This window comes from Nelusetta ayraudi, unplaced genomic scaffold (assembly GCF_046127955.1).
Source record: "Nelusetta ayraudi isolate G7.1 ecotype Tasmania unplaced genomic scaffold, CSIRO-AGI_Nayr_v1 ptg000019l, whole genome shotgun sequence".
NCBI classification, from domain to species: Eukaryota; Metazoa; Chordata; class Actinopteri; order Tetraodontiformes; family Monacanthidae; genus Nelusetta; species Nelusetta ayraudi.
Window position 1 is genome coordinate 1,911,290 of NW_027466069.1, and position 18,490 is coordinate 1,929,779.

Here is an 18,490-nt window from a genome sequence, read left to right on the forward strand (position 1 = left end):
GACTTCATCTTCATCTTCTGTGTAAGGTCACTAAAGTGTTGGCAGTGTAGTTAAGGAGTAAAGCCAAAAAATAATCCCTTCAGCAGCCAGGATTCACAAGTTTACTTCTGCACCTTCTGTGGTTTTCAGGAGCAACAGCTGCTTCCCACTTTGGTCACAGCTGACAGTCACTGATTGGTTCCTCAGGGCTGCCACAGGCAGAAAAGGCTTCTGATTGGAGCTTTTTGACATTAAATGCAGGATCACACACCTGGAAACTTAGCGACCCAACTGCACCGGAAGATTAGAAATCAATCAGTGGAAATACAAAACTGAGCTCTTGCTATCTATTGCGACCATGTCTGAATTAACCAATGCAGCCCTCCTTCTGAGGGTTCCTCATCACAGAGGCGCGAAATATCGAAAGCGAAAAACTAATTTTTGGAAATTTGGGGCCAATTCATTAACCATCTTAAAAAGTAGTAATTTTTTCAAAGTTTATTTTGACTCTATTGTGGCATTTCTGTAACACCTAATCTTGGAAACAGTGGAAAGGTTTTCTCGTGTCTGGCAGATCTATGGTTCTGTTCGTGTTTTTTCTTTTTTCTTTTGATTGTTTTTGGTTTCTTGTTCATTGTGTTGTATAAATACAAATAGAAAAATAGAAAAATAAAATATTCAAAAAAAATAAAAATCTCCATCTTTCTGTGCCGCTCACCGTGTGACCTTGAAGATGCGGAGCAGCCGCACGCAGCGGAAGACGGAGATGCCCAGCGGGGACATGACGGCCAGCTCCACCAGGATGGTCTCCACGATGCCACCGCACACCACGAAACAGTCGAAGCGGTTGAAGAGCGACACAAAGTAGGCCTGCAGGCCCAGGCTGTACATCTTGGTCAGCATCTCCAGCGTGAACATGGCCAGCAGGACCTTGTTGGCCACATCTGGCGAGAGGGAGAAATGATGAGGCAAGAAAAGATGATGGAAAACATTGTAAATTCAGGAGGAGGAGGAGGAGGAGGAGGAAGAGGGGGTACCCTGCACTTCGGTCAGCCAGTCCGGCTGGTTGTAGTGCTCGGAGGCGATGGTGAGGGTGTTGAGGAACACCAGGATGATGACCAGCCAGTAGAAGGTCACCGACTTCACGGCGGCGCGACACTTCCTGCGGCAGAAACGGTTCCAGCGTCTCCATTGTCGGCTGCCGGGACAAAACACATCGACTTCAGGCGCGAGTTGGAACAGTTGGAAACGGAACCAGAAGTTTCGACACGGATTTGGAATCAAACCACGAACAGAAATTATTTGTGGAAAGACACATTTGGAAACAACGATGGATTGAATTTTATTGAATTTTTTGCATTTAATATGCACACATGCAATGATACGAATTTAATACACGAAGAAGATTGAAGAGGACTGGGCTGGATTGTAGGTAAAAGTGAAGAGAGGGTAAGTGAAGAGTTGAGAGGCAGACTGATTATTCAACATGGCAGACAGACACCAGATCAAAAGTACGCGGTTGAAGACACTGAGGGGAGAGATGAGAGAGATGAGAATGAGTCAGGCCGGAATGACTGTGATCAATGGACGGGACATCCACCATGCAGAGTCACAGCACCTGGGTACTGACCTGAACTTGGACTTAGTAATTTTTTGACTGGGGAGAACAAAACATCAGGCAACTTTAAAATCAGCATCACACGCTCTCTTTGTGCTTTAAAGGCTCCACACGATGCCTTTTGCCAGATTGTTTGGTTTGGGGAGAAGCTGTCGGCGATTAATAGCGCAAGCGACTGTATGGACTTTATGGACCCATCATGTGTTGGAAAAGGGGATAAAAACTAAGAGGCCTCACAGGGCTGAACTCACACTTTACAACTAACTCGGGAGACGTATGACTGTCAGCAGGGGTGGGAGAAAAAAAAAATCAATTCACATAAGTATCGCAATTTTTTTGTTTTACGATTTTAAATCGAAATGCATCATTTTAGTCTGTCGAGCAAAAGTTAGCACTTTTCTCCAGCAGAGGGCAAAATGTTTTTATTCACTGCTTCACGAACATTCCGTTCATAATCATTCAACTGTGTCACTGGTGTTAAAAAAGCAGACTAAAAATCGAGAAAATAGGAAATATTGTAGAATCGCAATTTAAATCGAATCGGCATCCAAAAAAATCGTAGAAGAAACGAATCGGGAGAAAAGCATATCGTCCCAGCCCTAACTGTCAGTGTCAGGGTCCTAAGTGACATCACAAAGGGATGATTTCCAGAGCTGCTTTCTTTGCCATTTTTTTTTCATGAATTTTTTTTCGTGAATTTTACATCACGTGGAACCTTTAAAATGAAACGTTCATATTTCCAGTTGAAGCTTTTAAAACTCACCACAGCGGCCCGCAGCACAGCGACTTGCCCGCTCCACTGTGATTCTCTGTGTTCACCGACTCGGTCTCGCTGGTCGGCATGCTCGCTGCATCACACACACACACACATACAAACACATAGACACAGGTGAGATTTTTACGATGCATCTGACCTGATAACAAGGTTGAAGGTTTCACCAATAAATTTGACAGAATGATCCATGTATTTTCTCATTGGCAGCCATTCGTCTTTGGTTTGGCTTGTTCCCATGTTGATAAAAATGAGGAGGAAAAAAAAATCAATGCATTGCAGCATTCAGATTCAAAATGACTTGATGTGAGCAAGAGACCAAAGTTCTCCTTCTCTTTGCTAATTGTCAAGTGAAAAAAAACAAGCCAAACCAGATGAAATGAGGGACATGAAGACAAAAAAATGCAGGTGTAAATAGAAAATTCTTCATGAAGAGATTTATATGTTTAAAAACGAAGAATCAAAAGTGAATTTCCGATTCCTGGGGTGGATCTTGTGCAGACAGGAGAAATCCATGGCTTTGCAGGTGATGTGCATATTCACACCACAGTGACCACATGCTGCCAGACCTGAGACAAATGGGAATTGGTCATTTCTCAATTCACACCCAATGAATTGAAAACCATCAGACGCGCCGCAATGTCACTCATGTCTTTCAGTGCAGGGTGCGTTTATCATTTTGGAAAAATTTTTAACAACCAAAAATTTACCAGGGGTGAGAAGTTGAAAAAAAAGGATGGTGATGAGCGAAGGATGGAATTAATTTGACTGTTGAAACACAAACAGCCGACTGTGAATGCAAAAACACAAATGATCAAACGAAAGCGAAAAGCAGAGCAGGTGCAGGTGGAAGGAAGCGGATGAACGTGTGCAGGAAGAAAAAAAAGGAAAAGGGAAAAAGAAAAGGCGTTCACACTTGTGACAGTCGCACGCACGCACGCAGAATCACACAGACAGAACTCGGGCACGCACATTTACCCTGTGTCTCTGTGGACTGGGTGAACCAGCCAAACTTCCCTTTCTTCTTCTCGGTGAGGTCAGCCAGCGTGACCCCTTGGAGTTTACCAACATGCAGTTCACACAGCCAGACAGCAGAGGAAGCATCGAGTCAGTAACGCGGCAGAGGAGGAAGAGGAAGAGGGAGGAGGAGGGGGCGGAGGGGGAGGAGGAGGAGGAGGAGGAGGAGAGAGAGAGAGGAGCGAACGGCGAGAGACAACTGCAATACAAACTACAGTAGAGACACAGCAACACAACAAGTGTGTGCGACAGAGAGTGAAAAAAAAAACCTCTTGGCATAAGGGGCAAAATCTGAGCCTGGATTATGTTGTCATACTACAGCCAAAAAAAAAATATAATCCGGCATATTCACTTGTAGCGTGAGGAGGACTGGCACACAACAGGAGTTTTTTTTTTGTTTTGTTTTTTTAAGAAAAGTTCAGAGAAAGTCGATTTCTTTTTCTTTTTTTTTTTTACATTATTGCTTCTAGCTAAACATTATGAAGAATCTACCACACATGCAATAGGCTGCAGTCAAATGCTGATTCAGTCTGAGGCTTAAGGCAAACATGTTAGATTATTGATTCACAACTGATCTAAATCGTGGGTCGTTAACGTATTGTTAATTCGAAAAAAAAAAAAAAGGAGTCGAGACAGAAAGCAAGAGACACAGCGAAACAGGAGGCGGGGGGTGGGAGAGAAAAACACTCATGTTGAATCTACAGACGGGTTTTGTTGTTTTCTGGACTTAAGGCACAGAGACACAGGGAGGAGTCACGGGCCAGACAGTTAGTGTGCGTTAGTGGAGGACTGTTTTGGCCGCGGCGGAAGAAAACGGCGGCAGGACGTTTACTGGAGGAGATGGTTCTCTGGCAGCTGCGCTCGGCGTCTGCACAGCTTCAAGGCAGCGCGGCAGCGGCAGCGGCAGCAGCAGCAGCAGCAGCAGCAGCAGCGCCGAGAGAGGAGAGCCGTGCACTGAGCAGCGACGCAGGGCCAAGGAACGAAAAAAAGAAAAAGAAAAAAAATGCCTCCTCGCTTCAACGCACGCACACGCACACACACACACACACACACACACACACACACACACACACACACACACACACACACACACACGCACACACACACACACACCAGAGCGCGCATTCTTACGGCAAACAGACCCGAGATTCGTAAACACGCAATCACAAAAACAGTCTCGCAATTTCCCTCTCTTACTGAACGACTTACACCAGCAAGCAAGTTATTACTCATTTAAGACACATTAAGAACTTGAATTAAGTGTAATAAATAAGAAATTATTATAGAATTCAATGAATTACACAATAGAATTCAGACAAAAAAAAAATTCTGCCTGACGCCCTCTGTTGGACATTATTAATTAGAGTTCAAATCTTGAAATTCTTGTTTTATTTCCAAATAATTCTGATTTCATTCAGGAATTCACCAGATTTAGGATTGCTATGAGGTGAAACAGTCTTTTTTTTTTTTTAATACAGACACTTTCAAGCATCCCACTGAATCTGCTCATAATTTCAGATTCTTAACAAAATGACACTTGTGTGTCTTCTGGCGACACGGCAAAAAGAAACACACGCGCACCACCTCCACATCGGAAGAAGCTAACCACTCTCGCTCTCTTTCTTTCATGCGCACACGTGGCCACGCGCAACTCTCTGTTGTCATGGCAACCAGCACACACAAGGCCAGGCCATAGAAGCAAAAAAGGGAGAAAAAAAATAAATATAAATATAAATATAAAATCAAAGAGCTCGCTGTCGCCCACTTTCTAAGCGGTAGGTACCTTGATCGACGGCGCCACCAGTGGCTCTCTAGTGAAAGGGAGCTCCTGTCACTTCCTAATTGTTGCTGTTGTACCCTGTTGTTGATTAGTCCCCGAAAAAAATGATCAGAATTGTTCTGACCTGCTCAGAATCTAAGTCTGCGCCGACCAGAACAAAAACATCCGTCAGCATCTGCAGCACATGCGGACCTCACCGACCGGGTCACTATATTTGGGCATGCAGCAGGTCCTGCTGCTGCTGCACGGAGAGTCGCGCTGCCGCACGTCCGACTCTCAGGAGAAGCACAAAGTGAAAGGAGCTCCGTCCTCGACCTGCGTGGCCGCTCTCGGCGAGGAGGATGAATACGGGCATGCGTGCCTCCCTCGGCGAACAGCCACGCGGCTCATGTCGCCAATAAGTGCAAGAAAAATGAATCACTTCTTTATTTATTTATTTAGTCAGCTGGTGAATTGCTGGCTGTTTTCTGGATTCCTTTGCGGAAGTGTTGGCTGATGCACAGAGACGGTTAGAAATGCATCTTTGGCACAGCAACACAGCAGGGCCACACCCGCTCATACAGCATCTCCTATGGCAAAGGTGTCAAACTCTGTGAGCCAAATTTGCCCGGCATTGTCATTATATTTGGCCGGCGAGGCAATACAAAATCACGACTAGAGGTGGGCCTCTGGTTTTATACAGCAAATGTACCGCTAATACGACAAATCCCAGAATGCTCAGCTGGTATTTTGGCGCGTCAATCAGGACAGGATAAGGATATTATCATTACTGAATTGGTTTATTGTTGTTACTTTATTTTCAAATCGATTATTTTCCCTGTGGAAAAATGTTACTGTTGAAATTTATAATAATAATTTTGAAATTTTAAAGTTTTTATTTATATTTTATTTATATTAAAGTTTTTTTTTTTCCTTTGAAATTCAATTTAGCATGTGTGCAGCATTGGGTTATTTTGCTTAGTCCATATTCAAGTTGAAGCAAAACTTGTTTGGGTCCATATAAAAAGGTTCACTGTCATATCTGGAAGATTTTTTCAATGAATATCAATGTTGGCCCGAGACTTTGTCCAAGTTTTACATTTTGGCCCCACTGTGTATTTGAGATTGACAACTCTGTCCAATGGGATTTGCTACAGGTTTGACTTCATCATCAGCCTCCAATCACTGTCAAAAGCAGGTGACTCGGACTCATGACCCAAAGCGACGTGCGCCACCTGGAGGCCACCTGGAGGACTGCTGCGTTTGCTTTCTGCTCCTCGGTCGCCGGCAACTAAAGAAGTGGGTTCAACTCACGGTTCCGCTTGCCCTCCTCGTCGCCCTCCTCCTCGTTCTCGGGGTCGATGTCCTCGGCCTGCGTGATCCAGTCCAGGTAGCCCTTCAGGTCCTCCTCCAGCTGCTGCTTCTCGCGCAGCTTCTGGAAATCGCCGCGGGCCTTGGCCTTCTCACGCTCTTTGGAGAACTCCCTGCACGCAGCGGACAGCAGCAGGACGGTTAAACCAGCACTGCGATTGACCACTGAAGCGGATGGATTCAGAGACCTACCCGCTCAACACACCCAGCACCAGGTTGAGAACAAAGAAGGAGCCAAAGATGACCAGGCTAACAAAGTAGACCCAGGGCAGCTCGAAGCCCATTGCGTCGTTCATCTACATCGAGACACCAGCAGGGAAGAAGAAAAGGTAGAAGAAGAAGAAGTGGATTAAAGCATCTGGTCAATCAAACTTAATTAAAATGTTCTTCCGATTTACTGTTGTCCACATATTGAAAATAATTTTCTGTCTCTGCAAAATATGTGACTTTGTCAGCACTCTCAGAAAACTACACAGGCAGAGTATTTTAATTTAATAGTCAGTTCAATTGCTGGAATGGTTCAGGGCCCATTTTATAACCAAAAAAATTACTCCTGGAATCTAATGGAGCAGCCCGAAAACAAACCGCAAAAAAATCTATCTGTAGGTCTCCCACAGGCATATATATATATACATATATATATATATATATATATATATATATATATATATATGTATATATATATATATATATATATATATATATATATATATATATATATATATATATATATATATATATATATATATTTAGCCCGCTGGTTTATCGCCAAAATACAGGATTTCAGCAGCTTCCTGCTCTAGCAAGTGCTTGGTTGCACCACCACAATGTCTGGAAGGGTCAAAAAACAAAAACAAGGCAAATGCAAAACGGCAGACCAGTAGAAGGCAGTAGAAGGCACCGTGCAGAAGAGAAGGACATTGGCTGCTAAAAGGAGGAGTTGAAAGCGGAAGCGTTTGGCTGGGAGTTGGAACCATTCACGTGGAGTTTAAAATACCCGTGCGCTTTGGCACACTAGACGTCGTTAACCTCGCGTCCGTGCAGGAAATTCTATTGCAAGATGCGCACAGAGGCACAAAACAAGGGCGGGAAAAAACCCCGCGGCCTGCCAGAGACGCCACGCGATCCCAGCCGCCTCCTCTCGCAGGGCGTCCGCCCACCCTGCAGCCAAACTGCATCGATTGAAGCAGAGCAGGTCAGGGGGCCACGCTCCATCCACCGCTATACAGTAGACTCCTGCATCCTCTTTTAGGGCTGCAGAGTCCTCCTTGCTTTGCCAATTCATTCATTTATTTATTTATTTATGTATTTTAAAACAGTGGTATTAGCATTGGATCGCCATGGTAACACATACATACGGAAGGGAAGAAGAAAGTGAGGCAGAGAGGAGGGAGGAGGGGGAGGGGGAGAAGAGGTCAGATGTAGATGGAGGGGAGAAAGAGGAGAAGGAGGACGAAGAGAAAGAGGAAGAGGAGAGGAGGAAGGAGAGGTCTGCTGGAGACAGCAGAGGGTCTGCTGCTAAAAGAACGTGGGCGTGATTACAAACTCCTCCTGCGTTGAGATCATTAAAATCTCTCTGAGAGACTTGTCGAGGTTTTTTTCTTTCTTTTTTTTAAACTGAACCTGGCTGCAGCTTATATTCGGTTTCCGTTCCTTGCTCATTGCAGGAAAAAAGAAATGACGAGAAAAAGGAGGCTCTAGGCTGCGTGACAGCTCTGCCTCCAGGATGTCTCAGTATATTTATAAGGGCCTTTTCATCAACTTGAGGACCTGAGTGATATCAAAAGCAGGCGTGCAGTCGGCGGTGGCGAGCGGCAGGTCACCCAGTACAGGACGTCGGTCCAGCCCTCCATGGTGATGCACTGGAACACGGTCAGCATGGCGAAGAGGAAGTTGTCGAAGTTGGTGATGCCGTTGTTGGGACCCTGCCAGCCCTCGCGGCACGCCGTGCCGTTGAGGAGGCAGTGGCGGCCGTGTCCCGACACGGCGCACGGCGTGGGCTCCTCCTCGGCCAGGGCGCCTGCAGCGACCAGAGAGACGCAGAGACGATGGTTCTGCAAGGTTCTCATGTCCCATTTGTAGTCTTTTTTATTATCATTATCCCCCCCTGACTCCTGTGGAAACAGCTCATTTAGCCCTCTGTTTACAGCCTCCTGTTAAAACACTTAAGCGCTAAAGACCTTCCAAGTGTGTGAAGGGGACAAAAACAAGGCGACACCTGCAGCGAGAGTGTTGTCAAAAAGGTACCACTCCCCATTATGACATCATAAAGGGCAGAGTTTCTAAAATATTGAAAAGAACAGAATGGAACGTCCTTATTAATCCCACATTGGGGAAATTTGCATTAAAACAGCAACAAAATGTAGTGCAAAAGAGAAGCAAAATTATAATAATTAAAAAGAAATAAAGATGTATAAATAGTAATAGTAATACAAAGTAAGAAAGCAAAAACAAGATATTTACAATGTATGAATAGTTTGTATTGTCATTGAACGCACACCTGAAAAACATAGCGAGCTACAGAAGTCTGGGACTTTCTCAATCTCATTCTCTCATACAGTTATGACACATGTAATTGTTTGTCGTTTATTACTGTGAATTTTCTGGACAAAATGGGACCTTTAAGGTTTGCGCATTGTCTTTCTGTTGTTCAATGCTTTCTGTTGCACTTTTATCACATTTATTCATACCTCTAACAAGAGACTGTCTAAATGTTTGCCTTCAGCCGCAGGTTGAGCGAAACATGCTAAACAACACAAGCATCCCGGTTCCATCTCAATCTGACCCTGAAATTTGATTTTTCAGCTCACGACAACAACAAAAAAAGCTGCATATCTCACTGAGTGTTTGGCCAGCTGCGCCACAACGTGCACGGAGGTCAGAGGTCCGACCGCCGCGTCCCATCGTCGGGTCACGTGGGACACTTTACACCACACATTATCACTGGATGTCCCGTGGTCATGTGACCGTTACATAACCGCTGCACAGGGCGATGGTGCACAGATGTATTTGATGCACGCACACGCACACAAAAACACACACAGATAAACGCTTGGTGTGGAGACCCTCACCCCCCCCACACCCCCTCACCCCACCCCCCTACCCCCAATCTGGTCAACGCATCAGGAAAACACACATTGGTGGGATGGCGGCCAACAAGCGAAGGCATCACAGCAGCCACAGAGGGAGGAGAACAGCGTGATGGACAGGAGGCGGCACCTCCTCAGTGAGCCTCCACATGACGCTACTACACCCCCAATTAGCAGCTCGTCTTCACTCTGGCTGAGTTTTGTTTTTTTTTTTGCATTTACTAAACTTGTAATTAACCGTTAACAATCCCAATTATCGAGGGATTGACGAGGGAACTTCACTGTTTGCTTGCACACATAAGAGGAGATGCTCGAGTAGACGTTCAAGCCTGTTTACATAATAGCCACATATTAGTCATTTAATCACTGGACTTAATCCACCATCTGCTGCGGTGTCCTGGTTTCAGCCGCTCGCCGGCCATTCACATATACTGCGACGCGCTAGCCCCCCCCCTCCGTCTTCTGGCTAGCGACCAGAAGACGGAGAGGCGGCGGCCGAGTTGACGCGCACCTGTTTGCAGCACGTAGCACGTGGCGTGCATCTTGCCGATGAAGAGCTCCAGGCCGATGATGGCGTAGATGATGATGACGAAGAGGACCAGCAGGGCGATGTGCAGCAGGGGAACCATGGCTTTAATGATGGAGTTCAGGACCACCTGTAAACCTGCAGAGAGCACGCGGCAGGCGGTCAGGCGAACATGCACTGGGAGAGAGACGGGTATGTGTGTCTACATGTTCAAATACACAGAAACTCCAAAATGAACCAACTACAGGATGAGTTTAGTAGAGACCATGTGACCGCTGCCAAGTGCCGTGCACATTTTGTACAATTGCCTTGAAAATCTGTAAATCTTGTTCTACTATCAAAATTCAAACACTCAACTTTACAGATTTAAACAATAAATGATCAGCAAACTTATTTTTCCCCCCCCCCCATCTGTCTACACCAGGGGTGGGCAAACTTTTTGACTGGTGGGGCCACAATGGGTTTGAAAATTTGAGAGTGGAACCGGAGCAGCAGCAGATGGATGGAGAAAAATAAATATGATGGGATATGTAGAAAACATGTACTTTAAAATGAACAAAAGCATTACAACAACAAAAAAATCTGTCTTTGAAGCCCCAGGATATTTAGCTCTTTATTGAAATTTCTCTTAAAACAATAAAAAAAAAGTGATAAAATAGAGAAATTCTATGACTTACTATCTATAAATAGATTTTTTTCAAGTTAAGGTGGGCCATATTAAAAGGCTTAACGGGCCATAGTTTGCCCGCGCCTGGGCTAATCAGAAAGAAGGAAGCAATAATTATCAAGCATATAAGAGGTTTGCAATAGACATAAAACGTAAGATCATGGCTCCAGGCCATGTCTGCCTAAAAGCTGCGTGACACTGAACCAACGAGAGTCACAGAGTGAGGGGAGCAGGCAGGCTGAAATATTGCTGCCTAATTAAACAGTCAAAGAGGCACCAAACAAACAAACAGCTGAGGCTCGGGCCGAAGTAGGAGAGAAACTAAATGTCATCCGAGCGCCGTTTCAATCCCTCGTTCAAAAAGGTCCTCTCCTCCTGAGACCAGGCAGTAATATGTTGCCACGGCAACGCGACCAACGCAGACGCACCAGAGCAACTTCAGGACAGGTCACACGAGCTGCGGTTTGAGGGACGAGGGGCTGACAGAAGCAGCGGCAGGTGGCTTCTATTTTCCTTTTTATTTTATTTTTTATTGGATGCCAGATCAGAAGTTATGCCGAATATTTACAGACCACAACAGGAGACGTGGACTGCTCACCCATGATGCCTTGCAACCTTTCCCATTCTGTCAGACCTGCAAATTTACTCACCCACGAATTGTAGTTCATATTACGTTTAATCTAACATGAGTTGAAACTAAAATTCCGTTAAGCCGGTGGAGTATTCTGTTGACTATTTATTCACAGTGAAGAAATATTTAAGAAAAATAAATATTTTAACATTTAAAACAAGCGACTGTGTGGGAGTGCAGTTGTTTATTTGGCTTGTTTCAAAACTAGCCATCGGAAATAAACAATTACTCCCTTCTCCAACACTAATTGGGATGCCTCAGCAATAGTTCATTAATGAAAGTGAGTTGATGCTACTTTGGGACACTATTGTCTTATTAGCAGTCTAAGGTGTAGGAAAAACAAAATCAGCTAACACGAGGTGGAACAGGATATTCTTATTTAAGAAAAAAGGGAAATTGTCTTTCAATAACGGCCAAAAATCAAGTCGTAGTGCATTGAAGTGCTTTAAGAGGTATATTTCAATCCTCTCTGAATATTAAATCCTCGGCCATCCAATCCACTAAAACACGACCAGCAGGAGCAGCAGGCGGTCAGGGTGCGGCGGCGGCGGCGTCTTACTGGGAACCCCGGAGACAAGGCGAAGAGGTCGTAGCACGCGGAAGGCTCGGAGGGCCTTGACATCGAACCCTCCCGGTTTGCCTCCGGACTGGCCGCCAGAGTCGGCGTCTTTGGTTATCATCTCCAGAACGACGCTGAACAACCTGGTGAGGTGGACAGAGAGGCAGGTCGAGGGCAGTCGAAAGCAAAAAGAGAAGAAGCCAAAAGCAAAAGAACAAAGTCCTCTGTGTGGCTGTGCTCGCTCACGTGCACGCTTTATGGGCGCTTCCTTTATGTCTGTGTGTGTGTGTGTGTGTGTTTACCTTTTACCTTTTTCGCACCTCATCACGGTTCTATCAACAAGGAGCCACATGTGTGCTTGACTATGTGTGTGTGTGTGTGTGTGTGTGTTGAACCACGGCTGTCAGCGCGTCCAGTGGCTGCGCTGACAGCCGAGCGAGGCAGGAGGACGCAGCAGGATGACTGACGACTGGCGGAACTCACCCAACGATGACGATGACAAAGTCCAGCATGTTCCAGCCGTTTCTCACGTAGGAGTTCTGGTGCATGACCAGGCCGTAGGCAATAATCTTCAGAAATGTCTCTATTGTGAAAATAATCAGGAAGGCATATTCCACTGTTTCCTATACAGAGGGAAAGAAGAAGAAGAAGAAGAAGAAGAAGAAGAAGAAGAAGAAGAAGAAGAAGAAGAAGAAGAAGCAGAAGAAGAAGGTGGGCAAGGGAGGGGGTAAGAAAAGGAAGAAAATTTTAGAGCTCAAAAACTTTGACAACTTTGGACCAATGCAAGTGCAGGGGGAAGTAAACGAGGAAACATTTCTCTGGTTATCACGACAGTTGCCATAGCAACTGGTTTCCTGCGTTGTCAATGCCGAAAAAAATGCTTTTTGTCACGTTCTCATATATCGTAGCAGAGCTCTGCTGAAGCATCACAATCAAAAATCAAAATAAGTCATACAAAATAAATACTGGACTCCAAGGATTTGGACTTCTGACTGAAACAGTGTTTAACAGTTGTATGTTTGCAGAGAAAAAAATCTTAAAAAAGCGCCATTACATGCTAAATGTTTAGCGTGTAACATTCGCAAGATGAGATTTGATGAGTAGTTGTTATAAGGACACGTAATTATCACCTGACAATAGCAATCTGCTCAGTACCACAGTATTATACAGTATATGTATCGTATAGTGACTGATAGACTGGTCACATGACGCAACACCAATCACCATGGGCTCAGCAAAATCAATGGATCCTTCAAAAGCGGGTTGATACAACCAGCAGTGTTTTGCAACTAAATCTTCTGAATTGTCATGAAATTTATTGTATTTTCTATTTGATGGTTAGTGTGTGTGCCTGTCCAGAAGCAGCAGTGCAGCACTAAAGTCATTAACCTGGAGTTGATCTCGACAGGGGCTGTGATGAAGGCAAAACGAAAAAAGAAATTAGAAGGAAAAATGAGAAATGTGCCCAATCTGGACTGAAAAATACGTGCAATTACTTGTGTGTCACGTCCCATTTTCTAGCGTGACTCAGCAAGTTCATGAAGTTCATAACAGAACAAGATTTAAGCATGGACTCAGTAGTTGGAGAGTAAACACAAAAAATGTTATGCAAATGTTTTATGTAGTAAAAAAAAAATATGCTTGAATGTTATTAGATATTCATTATGAGGAATCCAGGTTTCCATCCAGCAGCAGCAGCGTCAAACATTTAACACCATCCTTGTGGGGACGTGTGTGGGCGGAGGAGCATCAGCTGACCGTCACTGAGCACGGCGGAGGAAATGATGATGGGGCTTCAGACGCAGACTCAGATTTAATCACGAGGTGACAGATGCTGCTGCTGCTGCAGCAGCTGCAGCAGCACAGGTGCATTGTGGGCAACGCAGTGAAACGCAGGTAAACGGCGCTGAAGGACGGAACGTCAGGGCCACTGAAAACCATCCCGCCCTCACCTCCTCTGTCGTCGCCCTGCCGGACCATCAGCGCGGTCTCCATGGCAACACGGTGTCTGATGATGATGAGCGGGAGGAGTTTTCTGAAATTCCGCCGCAAACCGCACATATTTTTTTTTCTCTCTCTCTCTCTCTCTCTCTCTCTCTCTCGCCTCAGCTTTCTCTCAAGAGAGACACCTTTCACCTGATCGCCGCCTGCTCGTCCTCTCACTGCGCTCCGTCGCTCTCTGTTTTCCATCTCTGCGCTGCGCCGGAGGTTTGTGGGTCAACAGGTTCAGTCATTGCCGTTAACACGACGCAAACACCGACACAAGCAGGCAGGGCGCACGACGAGTGGAGGGAGAAATCACGCGGGAGTCGGACACAATTCCAATGGAGGAGATTGGTGGGGGGAATGGAGGGGGTTATTTCAACCGGAAAAAACGATTCATTGTGATTTATAGGTTAATTTATGCATTTAATGCATGTCTCGTTAATCTGTGAAGCACTTTGGGTTGCATTTTTCGTGCATGAAAAGTGCTATATAAATAAAGTTTGAATTTCAATTTGAATTTACAGGTTAATTTATTCACTTCCTAATTTCCTTATTGAGAGCAGTCAAACTTATTCACGGACAGCGTCGATCACTTGCAAATTAATCTATGTATCCTTGATTATGAAGTACTCAAAGACAAGGTTGTTATTATTGTTACTACTAATATTAATAACAAAAATAATAATGATATTAGATTAAACTGGGACAAAAAAAAATCTGAGTTTCTATCTCGCAACTGAGGCGCTGTTGCTGTTCCACTGACCGTCGAATGACCTAAAGTGATGCTGGATGTGGCGACTCATAGCTGTTTGGTGCTGATAAGAGCCCTCTGAATCAACACACACACACACACACACACACACACACACACACACACACACACACACACACACACACATCCATCCAATTCAACATTATTGTTCAGTCCCACTTTTGTTTGTACAGGGTCTGAAGCAGCCGGCCGTGCTGCAAAAAACGTCTTTGTGCGTGCGTGTGCATGTGTGTGCGCCTGTGTATCTGTGTGTGTGTGGGTGCAGGTAAATAAAAGTAGCCTTGTGTGGAACAACAACAGAGGCAACAAGTAGCGACTTCGGCTACTTTCTGAAGGGAAGGTGAACAAAATAAAAGCTCGACAGTTCAAGTGGCAGATTGTGGCTTTGAAGTTTTTCGGGTTGACAGCAAATCCAACACTGGTGCAACACGCAGCGTTTCCTATCCATTTTTAATGGGACCCCCTGTGGTCTTTGGCTGGCTGCGGACTGTTACGCTGCCCAACGCTGCACAACGCCACCCGCTTTCACTGCAGTCCGGCTTCAACGCCAGTGCAGCCTGAGTGCTTGTGACTCTCATCCTCGGGAAATATTCCATCCACACTGTATTCCCGACTTTCATCTGCTTGAAACCTCCGATTTACCAGGTACAAAGAAGAGCGCATTAATCGCACCTCTTAGCCATTTGTTTGTCTTTTTCCAAAAAGTAATTTCAGAAAGTTGTGTGTTGGTTTGTGGCATTTGTGGTCCCTCGTGAGTTTGTTCCACGGTCTTGTTACCAGCCTCAGACTGCGTTTAGTATTAAAGGCAGGAGGATTATCTGCGTTTGTCCTCCTCTAAACCTTCACCTCTCAGGGCCTTTGGATGCGTTGACTCTCCGCTCACCACAGCGCCACGACGCCGGCACACAAAGCAAACTAAGGCAGCGGCTTAATTGATTTAAGGAGAAGTAGTGCATCCTGTAAGCTCCCTAAATCCCCTGTTTTGGGAGGCGGACAAGAAATGTGGGTTGCTGCAGCCAAGAGAGCTCACAGCCTCTCGGCAGAGGACAAACAAAACGTCTGAGAGGATTTTTGGTTTGCAGCTGCACAGGCATGACAGGGCAAATTTTAATTTGTGATGAACGAAACGTTTGAAAATTTAAAAAAAAAAAAAAAAAGGGTGGGGAGAGGTGTATTCTTGAGGCTTAGATTCTGCCACATGTTCTTTACCGCTCAATTTTTTTGTGGCTTTGAACCTTTAAGCCTGAATATCTCATTAGGGGTTTTTCATGCACAAACATCTCCTGAACGGTTCCAAGAAGAGAAAATATCCAGTGAGCAGCAGTTGTGGGGTGGAAAATACCTCGGTGATGTCAGGGGTCAGAGGTCAGAATGGTTGACGACCATAGAGAGGCAGAATAGCATCTGTGAATGTATAGTAAAAACACACTCACAGGCCACCTTATTAGGTGCTTTGAAACAGCAAAGCATATCTGGCCAGTGAGTGTTTATCAGACAAACATAAGAAACTTTCCATCCGGCAGCCTCAAATAAATCTCCTGACGGCGGGAGATAACACGACGTTGCACTGAATCTCACTCCAGGGTCGTTTGCGCAGTTGCTGAGTCCTAAATGCTGCATTTGCAATTGCTGCTGTGAATGGGCAGAATCTCTCAATAAGAAGGCTTCGGGAAGACAAACTGGTAGCTGAGGTGGCAAGTTGGCTGTACTCTCCCACATTATGTGCTGTGAATCTTAGCAGTTATATTAACAAGATCTTTTTTTTTTTTTTTGTAAAGCCCCACAGCCCATGACCGCCTAATTAATTATCTGAATGTGATTTTACGACCAGTTTGGACTCTCTGTCTTTTTCCCTCTGCTCCCTTATACAGTGCTACGGTGCTATGCTTCATTTAGAACATACAGGTTGTGGCAGCAACTGAGACAAGCTGGTTGTATATCGAGATGTTTGATGATGAGCCTGCGGCAGCGTGATATATTAAACAGGAACATGTGAGCCAAGAGCTGGTTGTTCAGTAGGGCTGCATTCAGGCAATTCTTCAGACCCGCTGCCGTGTTGCACATGTTTATACTTTGCACTTGTGTTTTGCTTTTGTGCGCATGTGTGGCAGTAAATTGATCATAGATGAGGGCTGGCCGCCACCACCATCATGCCTGACCTGCTTAATAGATCAGCTGGGACAACACACACAAACACACACACTCAAACACACACACACACACACAGCACAGAGGCAGGGGCTCATGGCATTGAGCGGCATGTCAGTTCATATTAACATCTTTGAAGGTAGTGACATCAACTGAACCTGTGTGTGTGTGTGTGTGTGAGAGAGAGAGAGAGAGTTGGAGTGAGAGAGAGAGTTTCTGTGTATTGTGGTTAACAGGTGGAGTAGCTTCCTTCATGCCAACTGTGACGTGAGCCTGAGTCACATGATGTAAACAGGAAGTTGCAAATGTAAAAAATACTCATTTTGTATTGTATTTTTTGTAAACAGATATATATATACATATATATGCATATATACATATATAGTATAGATACAGTATGTATATGTATATATACATATATGCACATATATATGCATATACTGTATATATATATATGTATATTGAATAGACATATTTGCATTGCGATATTTTAAGATAAAAGATCACAATCACAGTTTTTATATCAGCTGATTGGGTCTTCAGAGATCGAGTAACACAAACTGAGAAGAAAAGGGGAAAAAAAGAAAAAGCAGACCAGCTGATAATGAAACACATCAATTCAGCAATTTGGCACTGTGGCTTCGAGCTGAGAGTCTCTGTTGTCCACCGCAGAGAGACTAGAGCAGGAAGAGCTTTAATCAGGTCATTAGCACGGTGAGCTCTGAGCCCGACCTCCTGATCTCCACCTCATCCGCCCGCTGCCACGATGCTTGTGTTCTGCACTTGAAATTTTGCTCTTTTTTTAAAATATTCACAGTCAAACAGACAAAGTTTAGAGGTTGTTTATACAAGTTTGGCGTGGCTAATGATAGCATGCTAGCATGCTCAAAGTGCTAATGTGGTCATGTATAGCTAGAATTTCCCTACTGGTGGGGGAGCGTTAATAACAACCAGCGACGGTTTGCCGTTTGCTCCGTGTGTTCAGTGACAAATAAAGGACGAGGCACGCACCCAAAAAAATAAAAAAAATAAAAAAATGTGAGCTGATCCTGGAGAAAACCGGAGCTCACGACAGAACCGGTGAATCATCCTTCAGACACACCAAGACAATGAGTCCTTGCAGTCTATCCAAGACTAATTACGGTTATTAGTGGTGAAAAGCGGTCCAACAGTTAATAGATCGGATGGCGCATGTTTCCCTCACGTAATCGATCCAATTACGCGCGCTAACAACATGCGTATTTCTGTCAGATAACAATCGAGGGGAATGACTCAAGACGGTGCTTTTTACTATGACGGTGGGTCACAGCGGAGTCGGTGGCCCAGCGTGGAATGGAAATCAGAGTAAAGTTTGTCTCTGCCAGCGCAGAGCACAGCTCCTAACACCCTCAACATGCTGCAGAGTCTCTCCCGCTCTGGCTGGCAGTGACTCGCCTCTTTCTACTCTCCTATTCTGAGCTCATGCTGTCTCCTCTCGCCGACCGGCGAAACTACACAGGGGTGTCGTGCATGAACGTCGCGGCGCCAGGGAGGCCGCGGGCGCTCCTGTGCGAGTGTGTCAACACAACTCTGTCTGAGATGTGCAAGTGAAAGGGG

General features: G+C 45.1%; 1 protein-coding gene across 1 annotated transcript in view; it reads right to left on the reverse strand.

The window, feature by feature from the left end:
• cacna1db (calcium channel, voltage-dependent, L type, alpha 1D subunit, b) overlaps positions 1-18,490 on the reverse strand; it is a 61,210-nt gene that overhangs the window by 22,190 nt on the left and 20,530 nt on the right. The window contains exons 4-13 of the mRNA XM_076026190.1: positions 12,472-12,611; positions 11,989-12,131; positions 10,117-10,269; positions 8,340-8,536; positions 6,709-6,812; positions 6,460-6,629; positions 2,361-2,445; positions 1,610-1,636; positions 1,017-1,177; positions 698-923 (exon numbers count right to left, since the gene is read on the reverse strand). Coding sequence (XP_075882305.1) covers positions 698-923; positions 1,017-1,177; positions 1,610-1,636; positions 2,361-2,445; positions 6,460-6,629; positions 6,709-6,812; positions 8,340-8,536; positions 10,117-10,269; positions 11,989-12,131; positions 12,472-12,611 — 1,406 coding nt within the window. The remainder of the gene's footprint in view (positions 1-697; positions 924-1,016; positions 1,178-1,609; positions 1,637-2,360; positions 2,446-6,459; positions 6,630-6,708; positions 6,813-8,339; positions 8,537-10,116; positions 10,270-11,988; positions 12,132-12,471; positions 12,612-18,490) is intronic.